This window comes from Gracilinanus agilis, chromosome 5 (genome assembly GCF_016433145.1).
Source record: "Gracilinanus agilis isolate LMUSP501 chromosome 5, AgileGrace, whole genome shotgun sequence".
Classification (NCBI taxonomy): Eukaryota; Metazoa; Chordata; class Mammalia; order Didelphimorphia; family Didelphidae; genus Gracilinanus; species Gracilinanus agilis.
Window position 1 is genome coordinate 46,089,853 of NC_058134.1, and position 12,843 is coordinate 46,102,695.

General features: G+C 35.2%; 1 protein-coding gene across 1 annotated transcript in view; it reads right to left on the reverse strand.

The window, feature by feature from the left end:
- The window catches only part of ULK4 (unc-51 like kinase 4), a 660,820-nt gene that overhangs the window by 428,560 nt on the left and 219,417 nt on the right, over nt 1-12,843 (reverse strand). The window contains exons 23-25 of the mRNA XM_044679671.1: nt 7,742-7,875; nt 5,933-6,054; nt 5,663-5,719 (exon numbers count right to left, since the gene is read on the reverse strand). Coding sequence (XP_044535606.1) covers nt 5,663-5,719; nt 5,933-6,054; nt 7,742-7,875 — 313 coding nt within the window. The remainder of the gene's footprint in view (nt 1-5,662; nt 5,720-5,932; nt 6,055-7,741; nt 7,876-12,843) is intronic.

The following is a 12,843-nucleotide window of genomic DNA, read 5'->3' on the forward strand; positions in this document are numbered from 1 at the left end:
CCCTGCTCCCTTTGGTTTATCCCTTCTGACTTTCTCAGTAGGGTTAGATGGAGTTTTTTATCCAGATGGATAATAAAGCTACTCTTCCTTCTCCGGGTTGATTATACTGAGAGTAAGGTTTGATTATTACCTCTTAATGCTCTCTTCCTCTCCTTCTTATGGTAGTATTTATCCCCTCCCCTTCCCATGCCCTCTTTGTGTGTAATAGAATATCTTATTTTTCTTATTTCCTCGAATTTTTCTTGGTGTCCCCTACTATTCCTCCCCTCTTTCCCACCCCCCATGTCATCTTAGACCATTTAGTATCCTGTCCTCTCCCTATGAATTATTCTTCTGGTTGCTATAATAGTGAATATTATAACAGTGTATAGAGTTCACTACAGAGAATTATACATAGCATTTCTCCACCTAGTAATACAGATAATTAGATCTTATTTATGCCCTTAAAGAGTCAAGCTTAAAAGACTATGAGTTTTCTTTCTTTTCCCTCTGTTTCTTATTTACCTTTTCATCTTTCTCTTGATATCTGTGGTTGAGTGTCAAACTTTCCAATTAGTCCCGGTCTCTTTTGTGCAAAAACTTGGAATTCTTCAATTTTGTTGAATGCCCATACTTTCCCCTGAAAGTATATGGTTAGTTTCGCTGGGTAGTTGATTCGTGGCTGAAGGCCCAGCTCTCTTGCCTTTCTGAATATTGTATTCCAAGCCTTGCGTTCTTTTAGTGTTGAGGCTGCCAGATCCTGTGTGATCCTTATTGGTGCTCCTTGATATTTGAATTATCTCTTTCTGGCTTCTTGTAAGATTTTTTCTTTGACTCGAAAGCTCTTCAATTTCGCTATTATATTTCTGGGTGTTGACTTTTCTGGGTCCAGTTTAGAGGGTGTTCTATGGATCCTTTCAATGTCTATATTGCCCTCTTGTTGTAGAACTTCAGGGCAATTTTGCTGAATAATTTCTTTGAGTATGGAGTCCATGTTTTTATTAATTTCTGCCTTTTCTGGAATACCAATGATTCTCAAGTTATCTCTTCTAGACCGGTTTTTCTTGGTCTGTCACTCTCTCCTTGAGATATTTCATGTTTCCTTCTATTTTATCAGTCTTTTGACTTTGTTTTATTTGTTCTTGTTGTCTTGAGAGATCATTGGTTTCTAAATGTTCGATTCTAGCCTTTAAGGACTGGTTTTCGGCTCTAATGTTTTGGTTTTCCTTTTCAATCTGGTCATTTTTGGTCTTCAGTTGTCTTGTCTCACTTTCCAATTGCGAAATTCTGCCTTTTAAACTGTTATTTTCTTGCCAGATTTCTTCCATCTTCCTCAGCATTTCATTTTTAAACTCTTCCATAACTTGTGACCAGCTTTCATTTTTTTGGGGAGGTTTGGATTTTTGTTTTCCCTCCTCTGTTGTCTGGATTTTCTCTGTGTAGAAGTTGTCCAGTGTTCCAGAGTTTCTCTTGATGGTCTTTTTCTTCTGGACTTCCTTATTGCTGGCCATTGTTAGCCCCGCCCCTTTTCCGCTTTGTCTTTGCACTCTGGGTCTGCCTGGGCCTTGCAAGCTCCGGGGGGCTCCGGTCTCCTTGTCCTCGGGGTCAGGCCTCCTGGTAGTTCCCGGTCTGCCCCTCTGCCCGAGGTTCCTTCAGCAGTCTTATGCATTTGCTTGTGAGGTTTTTATGCACTGATACATAGTCAATTTTTGTGAAGGTGCCATGTCAGCTGGGGAAACTATATACTTCTTTTCTATTTTCCATTCAGTTTTCTCCAGAAGTCTATCACATTTAATTTTTCTAAGATTCTATTCATCTCCTTTAGATCCTTCTTATTTAACTTATGGTTAATATCTAGATCTGAGAGAGGAAAGTCGAGGTCTCCCATTAGTTTAGTTTTATAGTTTTATTGTCTATTTCCTCTTATAATTCATTTAACTTTTCCTTTAAGAATTTGGATGCTTTGCCATTTGGTGTATATTTTTATCATGAATACTATTTCATTGTCTATCGTATCGTACCTTTTAGCAAGATGTAGTTTCCCTGCTTAACTCTTTTAATTAGATCTATTTTTGCTTTGTCTGAGATCATGATTACTAATATATTCTGCACCAGCTCCTTATTTTAACTCTTTTGAGTGTCTCTCTGTTTCAAAAGTATTTCTTGTAAACAACATATTGTTGGATTCTGGTTTCTAATTCATTCTATCTGCTTCAGTTTTATGAGTAAGTTTATACCATTCACATGTATAGTCATGATTACCATTTCCTTTCATCCTATTATCTTTTGTTTATCCTTGTCTCTTTTTATTCTATTTCTCCTTTAGAATCTGTTTTGCTTCTGTGTATTGCTTTATTTTATTAGCTCTCTATTTTGGCCCCACAAATAGCACTGTTTTTCACATTCCCTTCCACTCCTACTTTCTTAATGGACAAGAGAGATTTCTAGTACCAGTTCCTTCTTTGAACCATGTTAGATGTGACTGAGATTCACCCCTTTCACCCCTTTCCTTCATTTTCTCCTCCACTATAAAAGTCCTTCCTCGTATATTTCTTTTATGTGAGAAAGCTTTCCCATTCTTCTCCTTTTTCTCTTCTCCTAGGACATTTTTTTTCACCTGTCCATTTTTTATATCCTTCTATCATAACTGGCTCACTCTCACACTCTGTTTCTATGCAGAATCCTTCTAATTACCAAAAAATGATAAAGTTCTTAGAAGACACATGTCTCTTCTTCCCATGTAGAAAGGTAAACAGTTTAGTCTTATTAGGTCCCTTAGATTTCTCTTTAATGTTTACCTTTTCTCTTGAGTTTGAAAGTCAAATGTTCTATTCAACTTGTCTTTTCATTAGGAATGCTTAAAAATCCTCAATTTCATTAAATATTCATTTTCCCTTAAAGAATTATTCTCATTTTTGATGGGTAATTTATTCTTGATTCCAATCCCAGTTCTTTGATATTCAGTTCTAAAATATCATATTCTAAGTCCTCTGCTCCTTTACTGTGGTAGCTGCTAAATCATGTGTGATCCTATCTATAACTCCAAATTATTTTAATGGTTTCTTTCTGGTTATTTGAACCATTTTCTCTCTGACTGAGGAGCTCTGGAATTTGGCTATAACATTTCTGATAGTTTTCATTTTAGGATAACTGTTAGGTAGTCACAGTAGGTTCTTTTAATTCCTACCTCTAGAATATTAGAGCAATTTTCCTTGGTAATTTCTTGAAATATTATATCTAGGCTCTTTCTTTAATCATGGATTTAAGGTTATATAATAATTCTTAAATTATTTCTCTTTGATCTATTTTCCAAACCAGTTGGTTTTCTGGTAAGATAGTTCCCTTTTTCTTCTATTTTTAAAAATTATTTTGACTTTGTTTTATTGTTTCTTGATGTCTTGTGGAATTGTTAGCTTCCAGTTGCCCAAATCTTATTTTTAAGACATTATTTTCATCAGTGAACTTTTGTGTTTTCTTTTTCCATTTGGCTAATTCTGCTTTTGAAGGAGTTATTTTCATCAGCGAATTTTTGTACCACTTCTTCCATTTAGCCAATTTTACTTTTTATGAAGTTATTTTCTTCAGTATTTTTTCTCTTTTACTAAACTGTTGTTTCTTCTTAATTTTCTTCCTTTGCTTTAAATTAATTGCTTAATTTTTCTTCTACTACTCTTGTTTAATTTTTAAAGTAATTTTTGAGTTCTTCCAGGAATTGTTTGTTGGGCTTATGTCTAATTTACATTTTTCTTTAAGGCTTTGCTTGTAGCTGTTGTTATTTCATTATCTTTTTTCTGGTCTTGTGTCTTGGTCTTCTCTGTCCCCATAGTAACTTTTATAGTCAGAAGTTTGTTTGTTTATTATTTTTTTCATCCTATTTCTTGTTTTGGAGCTTTATGTTAATGTTGGCCTCTGTTCTGACATTTTTCTTCCAAATTTTCAAAGATGAAGTCAGGCCATTAAAATACTATGGAGCTACAGAAATGTTTGCACAAGATTTAGTAACTAGCACATTAAAGGAACAGAGGGCTTGAAATATAATATTCTGGAAGTCAAAGAACTGGTATTACAATCAAGGCTGTTACCAAGCAAACAAAGAATAATTTTTCAAGGAGAAAAAAATGACTAATGAAATTGAAGTTTTTAAAGCATTCCTGATTCCTCCAAAACAGGGGGACAGGAAATGTATAAACCACCATAATTCACAAGCAGTCAAGTCCCTTTATTACCATCAGCTACAAATTAAAACAAGGCAAAAATCCATTAACATATTCTAAGAATATTAGAACTAAAAAAAGAACTTAGAGATGATCTAGTCCAAACTTCTCATTTAATAGGCAAGTTAAATTTCAGAGTGAAGTGACTTGATCAAGGGAGGTAGTTAGATGAGAACTAGAATCCAATTTACTGATTTGCAGACAAGTGATCTTTCCTCTTCGCCAATAATGATGAACCTTTTAGAGACTGAGTTCCCAAATTGCACCCTTATGCTGCATGTGAGCCACCCCCTTACCCCAAAGAGAGGAGGAAGAGCTCCTATTGGGCTACTGGGCAGAGAAGCAGGTAATGTGAGAAATGTCCTTAGGCATGGTGGGGAGGGGGAAGGGAGCAGCCTCCTTGGGCACACATGCCATTGGGTAACCAACAAAACTATGCGATTGAGTAAATTTCTATGTGACATTCATACAAATACAAACTGCAAATTAAAAATAAAAGACAATGTCTGAAACTTAGAATAAGAAACTTAAGTTTCTAAAAGCTTATAGTTTATGAATATGCAAAGACGTTTAATTTGACACTTGGGAAAAATCGAATTACAAGAAACTGGAAAATATAGACTCATTTATACTACTTTACCTGAATATATGAATTCTTTACAGTTAGTGACCTATAAGAAACTCCAAAACATACCTGTCTCTGAAGTATAACTTCTCAAAAAAAAAAACCTTCTCTTTTGTGAGTGACAATTGTTTTTACATTTTGAATTAACAATACAAAGGCAAATTACTATCTTATTCTAAATAGAGAGATTCATGGCATTTTCCAAAGTCTGTATTGTTAATATCAAATTAAGGTTGCAGATGTTAAAGATGACAAATGTCTTCATTTTCTCTATTATAAGGCTCAGTATTTCATCAATTAAAAAGAAGAGAAATATAACTGCCAAGGAGAAAAAGATAACATAATTGCTGTATTCTTATACCAGGAAAGAATATTCCCCTGAACCAAAGACTGAAGCAAAAGATAATGCAATAGACTGCTTTTCATTGTCATTCATAATTTCAAAATTAAATGTAAAAATCAGCACATATAATTTGAAGATATAATCACTAAAACTATTACGAAATTGCAGCATAGATACTAATTATAAAGTATTCTCTAAATTCTGTTTTTATCCATTTTGTTATTTTAGGATTTTTCATGATATATAATATCACAATCTATAACCATGTTTCTATGGAGAAGTTCATCCTATTTACGGCTGTCTACTGAACAAAAACGTTATTGGAAGGGAATTCATTTTCTTCCAAATGTCAAATTCTATTACAGCCAAAGGATTAAAAAAAAGGTCACTTCCCTGGAGAAAATTGAATACCACTCAGATTTTTAAATTACCCCATTGACACAATCCCAGATTCAGTAGAGGCATCACATACAAACTTGAAAAATTAAAAGCATTACTTACAAGCAAAGTCCCACAGCTGAAAAGAAACTCCTCAGTTACAACTTGGGGGCGGAATACCTGTAGGAAAAGAGTATGGAAAGACTGAATACTTAAGAATACACAAAACTGTATTTCAAGTAATGTTTAAAAATTGACATTTTTGTTGCCATTAACTTTTCTAATTCTAGCTTATAAGCAATGAAAATAGTCAAATGAAAGATGAGTGAGTCAAATTTGGGTTCCATTTTTTGTTTGTTTGTTTGTTTGTTTTTTGTAAAAAGTAAATCCTACCTGTGAGGTCACAAGGTGAAGCACTACAGGCATCATTGGAAGACAGATCTTCAGTTGCTTAACCTGTACTGTTGATGGGTGTTTGCGGCCAGAAACATTAGCCAATGCATTGAGAACATCACCTGTAAAACATAACATTGGGTACCACAAATTGAAGATACTACCCAAATTTAAATCTAATGGGATATTAGTTTAGTACCATTCAGGGGGCAGGACATGGGAGAATGGAGCATATTCATGAAAAATGTCAAGGGTGGTGAGAAGACCATGTGGGATATGACTGATGATAATGACAATTTGTTATAAAAAGGGTCAGCACATGGAAGAATTATTTTATGATGGTGACATACTGGCCAACCCCTCAGCAAGAATAAGACGTTGAGTCCTAATAATTTATTACATGGGAAATATCTCATAGAAACTAGAGTCCCTTGTTACATACCAAGGTTGAGTAACTCAGTTATGACTGCTTTCTATAGAAAAAAAATTAATATCCAATGAGGAAAATTCTGTTCTTTAATTTGTAAGCAGGGAACAGTTATAAAGAACAATTAAGATTATATCAACATTTTAATCATTATCATCAATATGAATTTTCTCAATAAGAAGATAAGAAATCTCCAAATGTTCTAAGAGGATGGGGAAAGAGGGAGAGAAATATGAGAAGATATTTTCATCAACATGACTTAATAGTCTGTGTTCCCCAATCAAAAAATATTTTAATATAAACTACTAAAACTAATTTCATATCTTTAGTATTTCTGGTTTATAGCTACATCTGCTGGAAAAGTATGGGATTAGACTAGACTTAGCTATTACAAAAGTAAATTGTCAAAAAATGCATATTTGTAAAATTACTAACATCATTTCTAATAACTGGTACAGAACAATAATAGAGCATATTTCTTAAGAATTGATAGTACTTTATTTTTAAAATAAGGTGCTTTTTAATAATTAGAATAAGACTCCTCCAATTTTCACACTTTTCCATATATAATAAATACTTAATAAGTTTTTATTAAATTAAATTAGACTTGATAATTACAAGTTTCTTTGCTTTATTCTTGAATATAAGAATAATATTTCACATTAATATGGCATGTTAAAGTATAGTAGACACTTTCCTCCCAAAAGCACACTATAGTTAATAGTGTAAGTATCATTGTCCCCATTTTACAGAGGAGGAAATAGGCTCAGCAACGCTAAAGGTAAGAGTAGTTTTCCAATCCTTTTGACTCAGTCTTTTGGCTCAAGGCCCAGTGCTTTTTCTATTGCATTTTGCTATGCTGATAGAACACTGTAAGAATGGTTGGGACTTAGACAACATAAAAAATGTCTTCCAGAATTAGTTAAGAAGAAAGATCATGAAAAATATCATGAAAAAATTATATAGTTTATATCCTCAGGCTCCAAAATCAACCCTCTCCCTTTAGATATTTTGAAAAGTTATCATCTTATGCTGACTGCCCCTAAGGATCTGATAATCTACTGTATTCCCTTCAGTCAGTCAACAAACCTTTTATTAAACATTGAAATAAAAATTAATCAATATTTTGATTTCATTCCTTGTGGAAAATTTCAATAAATGATAAGATAGATTTGGAGGTCAAAACTATTTTTAGTTAGTTTATTCTCAAATCCAAGACAAGATGGATTTTTCTGTCACTTCAGTCAGAGAATGAAGACAGTATCTGGAGTGAGTCCATGTTTTCTCCAAGTTACATATTCCCCAAGTTACTTCAGGGAAAAGTAAGAAAAAGCATAACTTGAGGAAGCAACACCAAGTCACAGTAGCTTGGCTCAATTTACCCAGAATTCCTGGCAGTTCCTGCACAATGTGATAGATGAGAAGATCCAGGCATTTTGACAGGTACTCGTTGCCGCTTTGCTGCTCCTTTCCTGGGGTGGCCTTTCTGCTGTCTCTTTCAATGTACATCACCAGTCTACATACAATCAAGTGAAAAAGATTACCTCTCATGGCCAAAACCACAGAGAGCATTTCTCCAAAAATACTACCACAGCATGCATTTCTAGGGGATATAGTCAAAATCAAGTAGACATTTAAAAGGGGGGGGGCAGCAAGCACTCAATTTTTGCATTAAAAAACAAAAATGTATTTTAAAAAGAAAACAAGCTTTTAATTTCTCCCACCAATTAACTATAGAACAACAATTTACACTAAAACTTTATGAGTCCTCAGTCTATTAAAAAATCATACACATACAAGGTAACAGATAAAAGGTAAAGATTATTGTCAAAAGACAGAATGTGACTTTGTTTCAGAGCTCAAGTAGAACCTCATATTGAAAATGTTCTTGCTCTGTTAGTCTGGTTAGGACCTCAGTACAAGTACAGATGCACATACATCTCTAGATTTTAATTCTGGCTGTTTTATTCCACCATTCATTTCAAAAAAATCTGGTCAAAGAAAAAAAATTGGTTTGGCACCAGCTTATCTGAATTTACACATTAAATGTTTAAATTTTGTAAAGTGCCCCCTCCACTAATTTTAGGACACCTGTCATAATTATGAATTTAGAAAATGTGGATAATTAGAGAAAACATTCATTCATTAAAACATATCCATGCTTAATTAAGGTACTAAAAGAAGAAACAGAAATTGCTCATGGGTAGGTTGAACCAATCTAACAAAAATGAAACTACCTAAATTTATTTACTTATTCAGTACTATACCAATCAAACTCCCTAAAGAATATTCTATAGAGGTAGAAAAAATGACAAAATTCATGAAGAGGAACAAAATATCAAAAATCTCAAGGGTAATAATGGAAAATGAAAATGGAGAGGAAAGGAGTCTCTTAGTACTAGATTGCTAAGTAGTCATAATCAAAACAAACTAGTACTAGTTAAAAAAAGAGGCAACACCAGTGGAATAGATCAGGTATACAACATACCAAAACAAGAACAGCAATATATTATTTTATAAACCTCCTTATTTTGTGAATCTGTGTGATTCTGAAGTTCATATATGTTGGTACAAAGAAAACAAGTCTTCTAGTACTAGATCAGAGCATCATTGTTGGAAGTGATCTCAATGGCCATCTAGCCCAATGCATTCCTGGAAAAGATTCCCCTCTCTTGTGTAAGAAATGGTCATACAAGGCTCTGTTTTTAGATCCTCATCTTACCAGAAGCCAAACCTCTCTTACATAGTCCAAGATCACGTTAGTGACTTTTTAAGTCAATTATACTACTAAGATATATTGAGTTTTCATTCTACTAAAATCCAGGAGATCTTTATCAAACTGCTAGTTTACATGCCTCTCTCAATCTCAAACCCACAAAATTGACTGTTTAAACCCCAATGTAAGACTTCACATTTATTTCTATTAAATTTTAACATAATCTAGAATTCTAGCCTCTCATGACCATACAGAAATCTGATTTTGTCATCCAGTAGGTAAGGTGTCCCAACTGTGTGTCACAGAAAAAGAAATATGATATTTGTGACTTCTATACACAAAACTAAGTCACTGAAAACAAATGTTAAACAGGTCAGATACAGATCCCTGGGGCACTCCGATGAAAACATCCATCCTGGTTGACATCAAGCCATTAATGAGTTCTCTTTGGCCTTGGGCATTTAACCAGGTCTATATTCATCCAAATGTCCTATCAACCAGTACTGAGCACAGTCCTGGGCACATTGCTGGTAGAATGAGACATTTAATCAAATACCTTGCAAAAATCTAAGTAAACTATGAGATAGCACAATATAATAGAAAGAGCATTGGACTTGGAGTCTAAAGGAACTTGGTTCAAATTCTGTCTCTGATAACTTATTCTTTGTGAAGCTGGGCAAATATCTTAACCTCTCTGAGACTCACTTTACTCATCAATGAAATGGAGACAACAGCACTACTCACTAATCTGTTGTGAGGATAAAATGATACAGTGTATATGAAGTGCTTTCAAAACATATAAGTGTTAGGCACAAAAATCATCTCTGGTCTGTCATTGTAACAGCACCATCAAAAAAGGACATAAGTACATGCTGGAATAAAATCATGTTGGCTCTTTCCTTTTCTAGATTCATACATCATCACTCCAACATACATCCTAGAATTTCACTAGTTATGAAAGTTAAGCATAATGGTCTCTACATTATATATTCCAATTTCTCCTTTTTCTAAAAAAATTAGACCTTTGCTTTTCACAATATTGCTCTTATTTTTTAATTCTCAAGATCATCCTTACTTCTACCTACATAGCTAATTTCTTTTTCTTGGTGAGACTATACAAAGTAGAATTTCCTATTTTGCTCTTCTACTTTTTGAAGAAAGAAATTATCATGAACAAAAATCAAGATGTTAATAGTTAGAAGGCAGCTAGGTGGCTCAATGGATTGAGATCCAGGCATAGAGTTGGGAGGCCCTGGGTTCAACACTGGCCTCAGATACTTCCTGAGCAGGTCACTTAACCCCCATTGCCTAGCCCTTACTGTTCTTCTGTCCTGAAACCAATACACAGTATTGATTCTAAGATGGAAGGTAAGAGTTAAAAAAAAAATAAAAAAGGTATTATTAACTGCTCTGCTTTTGAGAGAGAGGGAATTCTAGCTTGTCCAAATAATACAAGCCCATTTTCACTAGCAAATCCCTCTCTGGACCGGGCTTATGATCCATTTCACAAACTCCTCATCTATTTTATTCTATCCAGATGGTTCATAATCTAGTCTTATGGTAATGTTGTTTCTGTTTAGCCTCCAATGATCTTTACTCAAATGCATCACATCTCACTTTCCCCTCTGACCCCAGAACTAACTCAAGAAAACAGTCCTTAACCAACAGTATTATCCTTCTCCCAAATCTCTTTCACTAATATGGTTTCTTTTGAATGAGGTCCACATCTCCAGATCCATCATCTGATCTTGTGTTTCATCCCACCAAGACGCAGCTATAATTTGCTTTCTTACATGAGAGCCTCTATTGTATCTCACTTGTTTAGCCAGATTTCATACATACTTTGTAGGTCTCCTGGTGCTTAGAACAGAGCCTGACATAGGAAAAAAGCTTGCTAATGGATCGATTATGACATTCATGTCCCTGGGAAAGCAGAATGCTTGCCATAGCCTGGTCTGAGAGTTCCTGTAGTTACTATTTGAGGCAGCTCTTTCATGTTGATGATAAGTCCAGCAAGGTATTTCTGAAGCCACACGTGTCTCAGGATGGATGGAACAAACAGGGAAGATTTGTTGTTGTTGTTCAGTCACATCCAACTCTTTATGGACCAAAGAATGCCAACACTCTCTATGGGGTTTACTTGGCAAAGATGCTAAAGTTGTTTGCCATTTTCTTCTCCAGGGGATGGTTAAGTGACTTGTCCAGGGTCACACAGCTAGTAGGTGTTTGAGATTACAACTGAACACAAGTCTTCCTGACTCCAGGCCCAGTGCATTACCCACTAGGTCATCTAGCTACCACCAATGGGGAAGATAGCTTCATACAAATCACTGGCAGGTCAGTGGAAATCCTAGCTGACTTCTCATTTCTATTTATTTTAAAATTATACCTGAATCCATAGGAAGGTTAGGCTGGAGGACTATTTCATTAAAATCATCTTACTTGTAATGTTAAGAAGTTAGAGAATGTCCTGCCTTTTGTGGATAAAATGTTTCTCTCCGATTAATCATACATTATTTGGTTTACTTTAAGTAATTAGTTCACTGACTTAGATAAGTTAAAAGACTGTATGAGGTTCCAAAACAACAGAGATTTGAGAGACAATATGGTAAGAAAACAAACAAACAAACAAACAAACAAACAAACAAAAAACCACCACATTTCAAAGAGCTTCAACTTCATCATTGGCTGTTTGGGATTGTGTAAAGGGATCCTCTTCCTTCCAGGGTCATGAACTTCAGCCCTATCCCATTGTGAAGATGGGATTAACTCTCCCCTGCCCACTTTTAGATTTAATCACTAGAAGCATATACATCCCACGTTATGCTTGAGTGGAGGGGGGTCTATAACCCACTTGTGCTAAAAGTGGTTGACAAATCAGAAACAACTAGCTGCTCCCTGGACAGTCCTATGAAAATTCTAAGACTGTGATTGGTCCACGTAAAGTAAAGGAAGGTACAGGAAGCAATTCAAAGAAGCATCTTTAAAAGCAGTTGCAACTTCCCGTGAGGGGAAGGTTCTTCCGAGTTCAAGTTTGAGTTCAAGTTGGAGGCTGGAGAAGAATTTGCTTCAGAGACCTGAGATTCTGACACTGGTGAGGCAACTCTTGGACTTTCCCTTAGGACTACCACGTGGGTGAGTGAAAAAGGCTAACTCCTTTTCCTGGCTTTCTGGAGGGACGAGCCTCCGAAAAGGCCCTGTCTTGGAAGAAGTTTCATGGCTTTATTTATCAACTGGCCTTTGGCTTGAGGGGCCTCTGTCTGAGGACTAATTAGCCCTGTCTGGGTTGAGCCAGGGGCCAAAGCAAAATACTTAGTGTGTTAGGTTAGATATCTTACTCTATCCTCTTTCATATTTACCTTATTTTCATTCTCTCTCCATTTTTCATTGATTCACCCAACACTTGAGAACTCAGGGTACACCTTAACTTTTCCTATAACATCTTTTGTAAATAAAAAAAGCCATTCTGACTTGAGTAATTAATTTCAGAGTCCACATTTCTCATAAATTTAGTCCAATCTTTAATTTTTAATCCTTATACCATTAGCATGGCTGGAATGCTCTAAAGAGAGGTCACAGCTTTAGGAACATGTCCTGGAACTAAGGGTTACGAGGGTGGGTCAGAGAGATTTGGATTGGTTCCTGGAATGTGATAGACCAGCTCAGAGAGACAGGAAGGGACATGGAGAAAAGGGCTATAAAAGAGAAGAGATCGAGGGCTTTGGGCTTGAGTTTGCTGGGATTGATTCTTCTACTCCATTTGGAGTT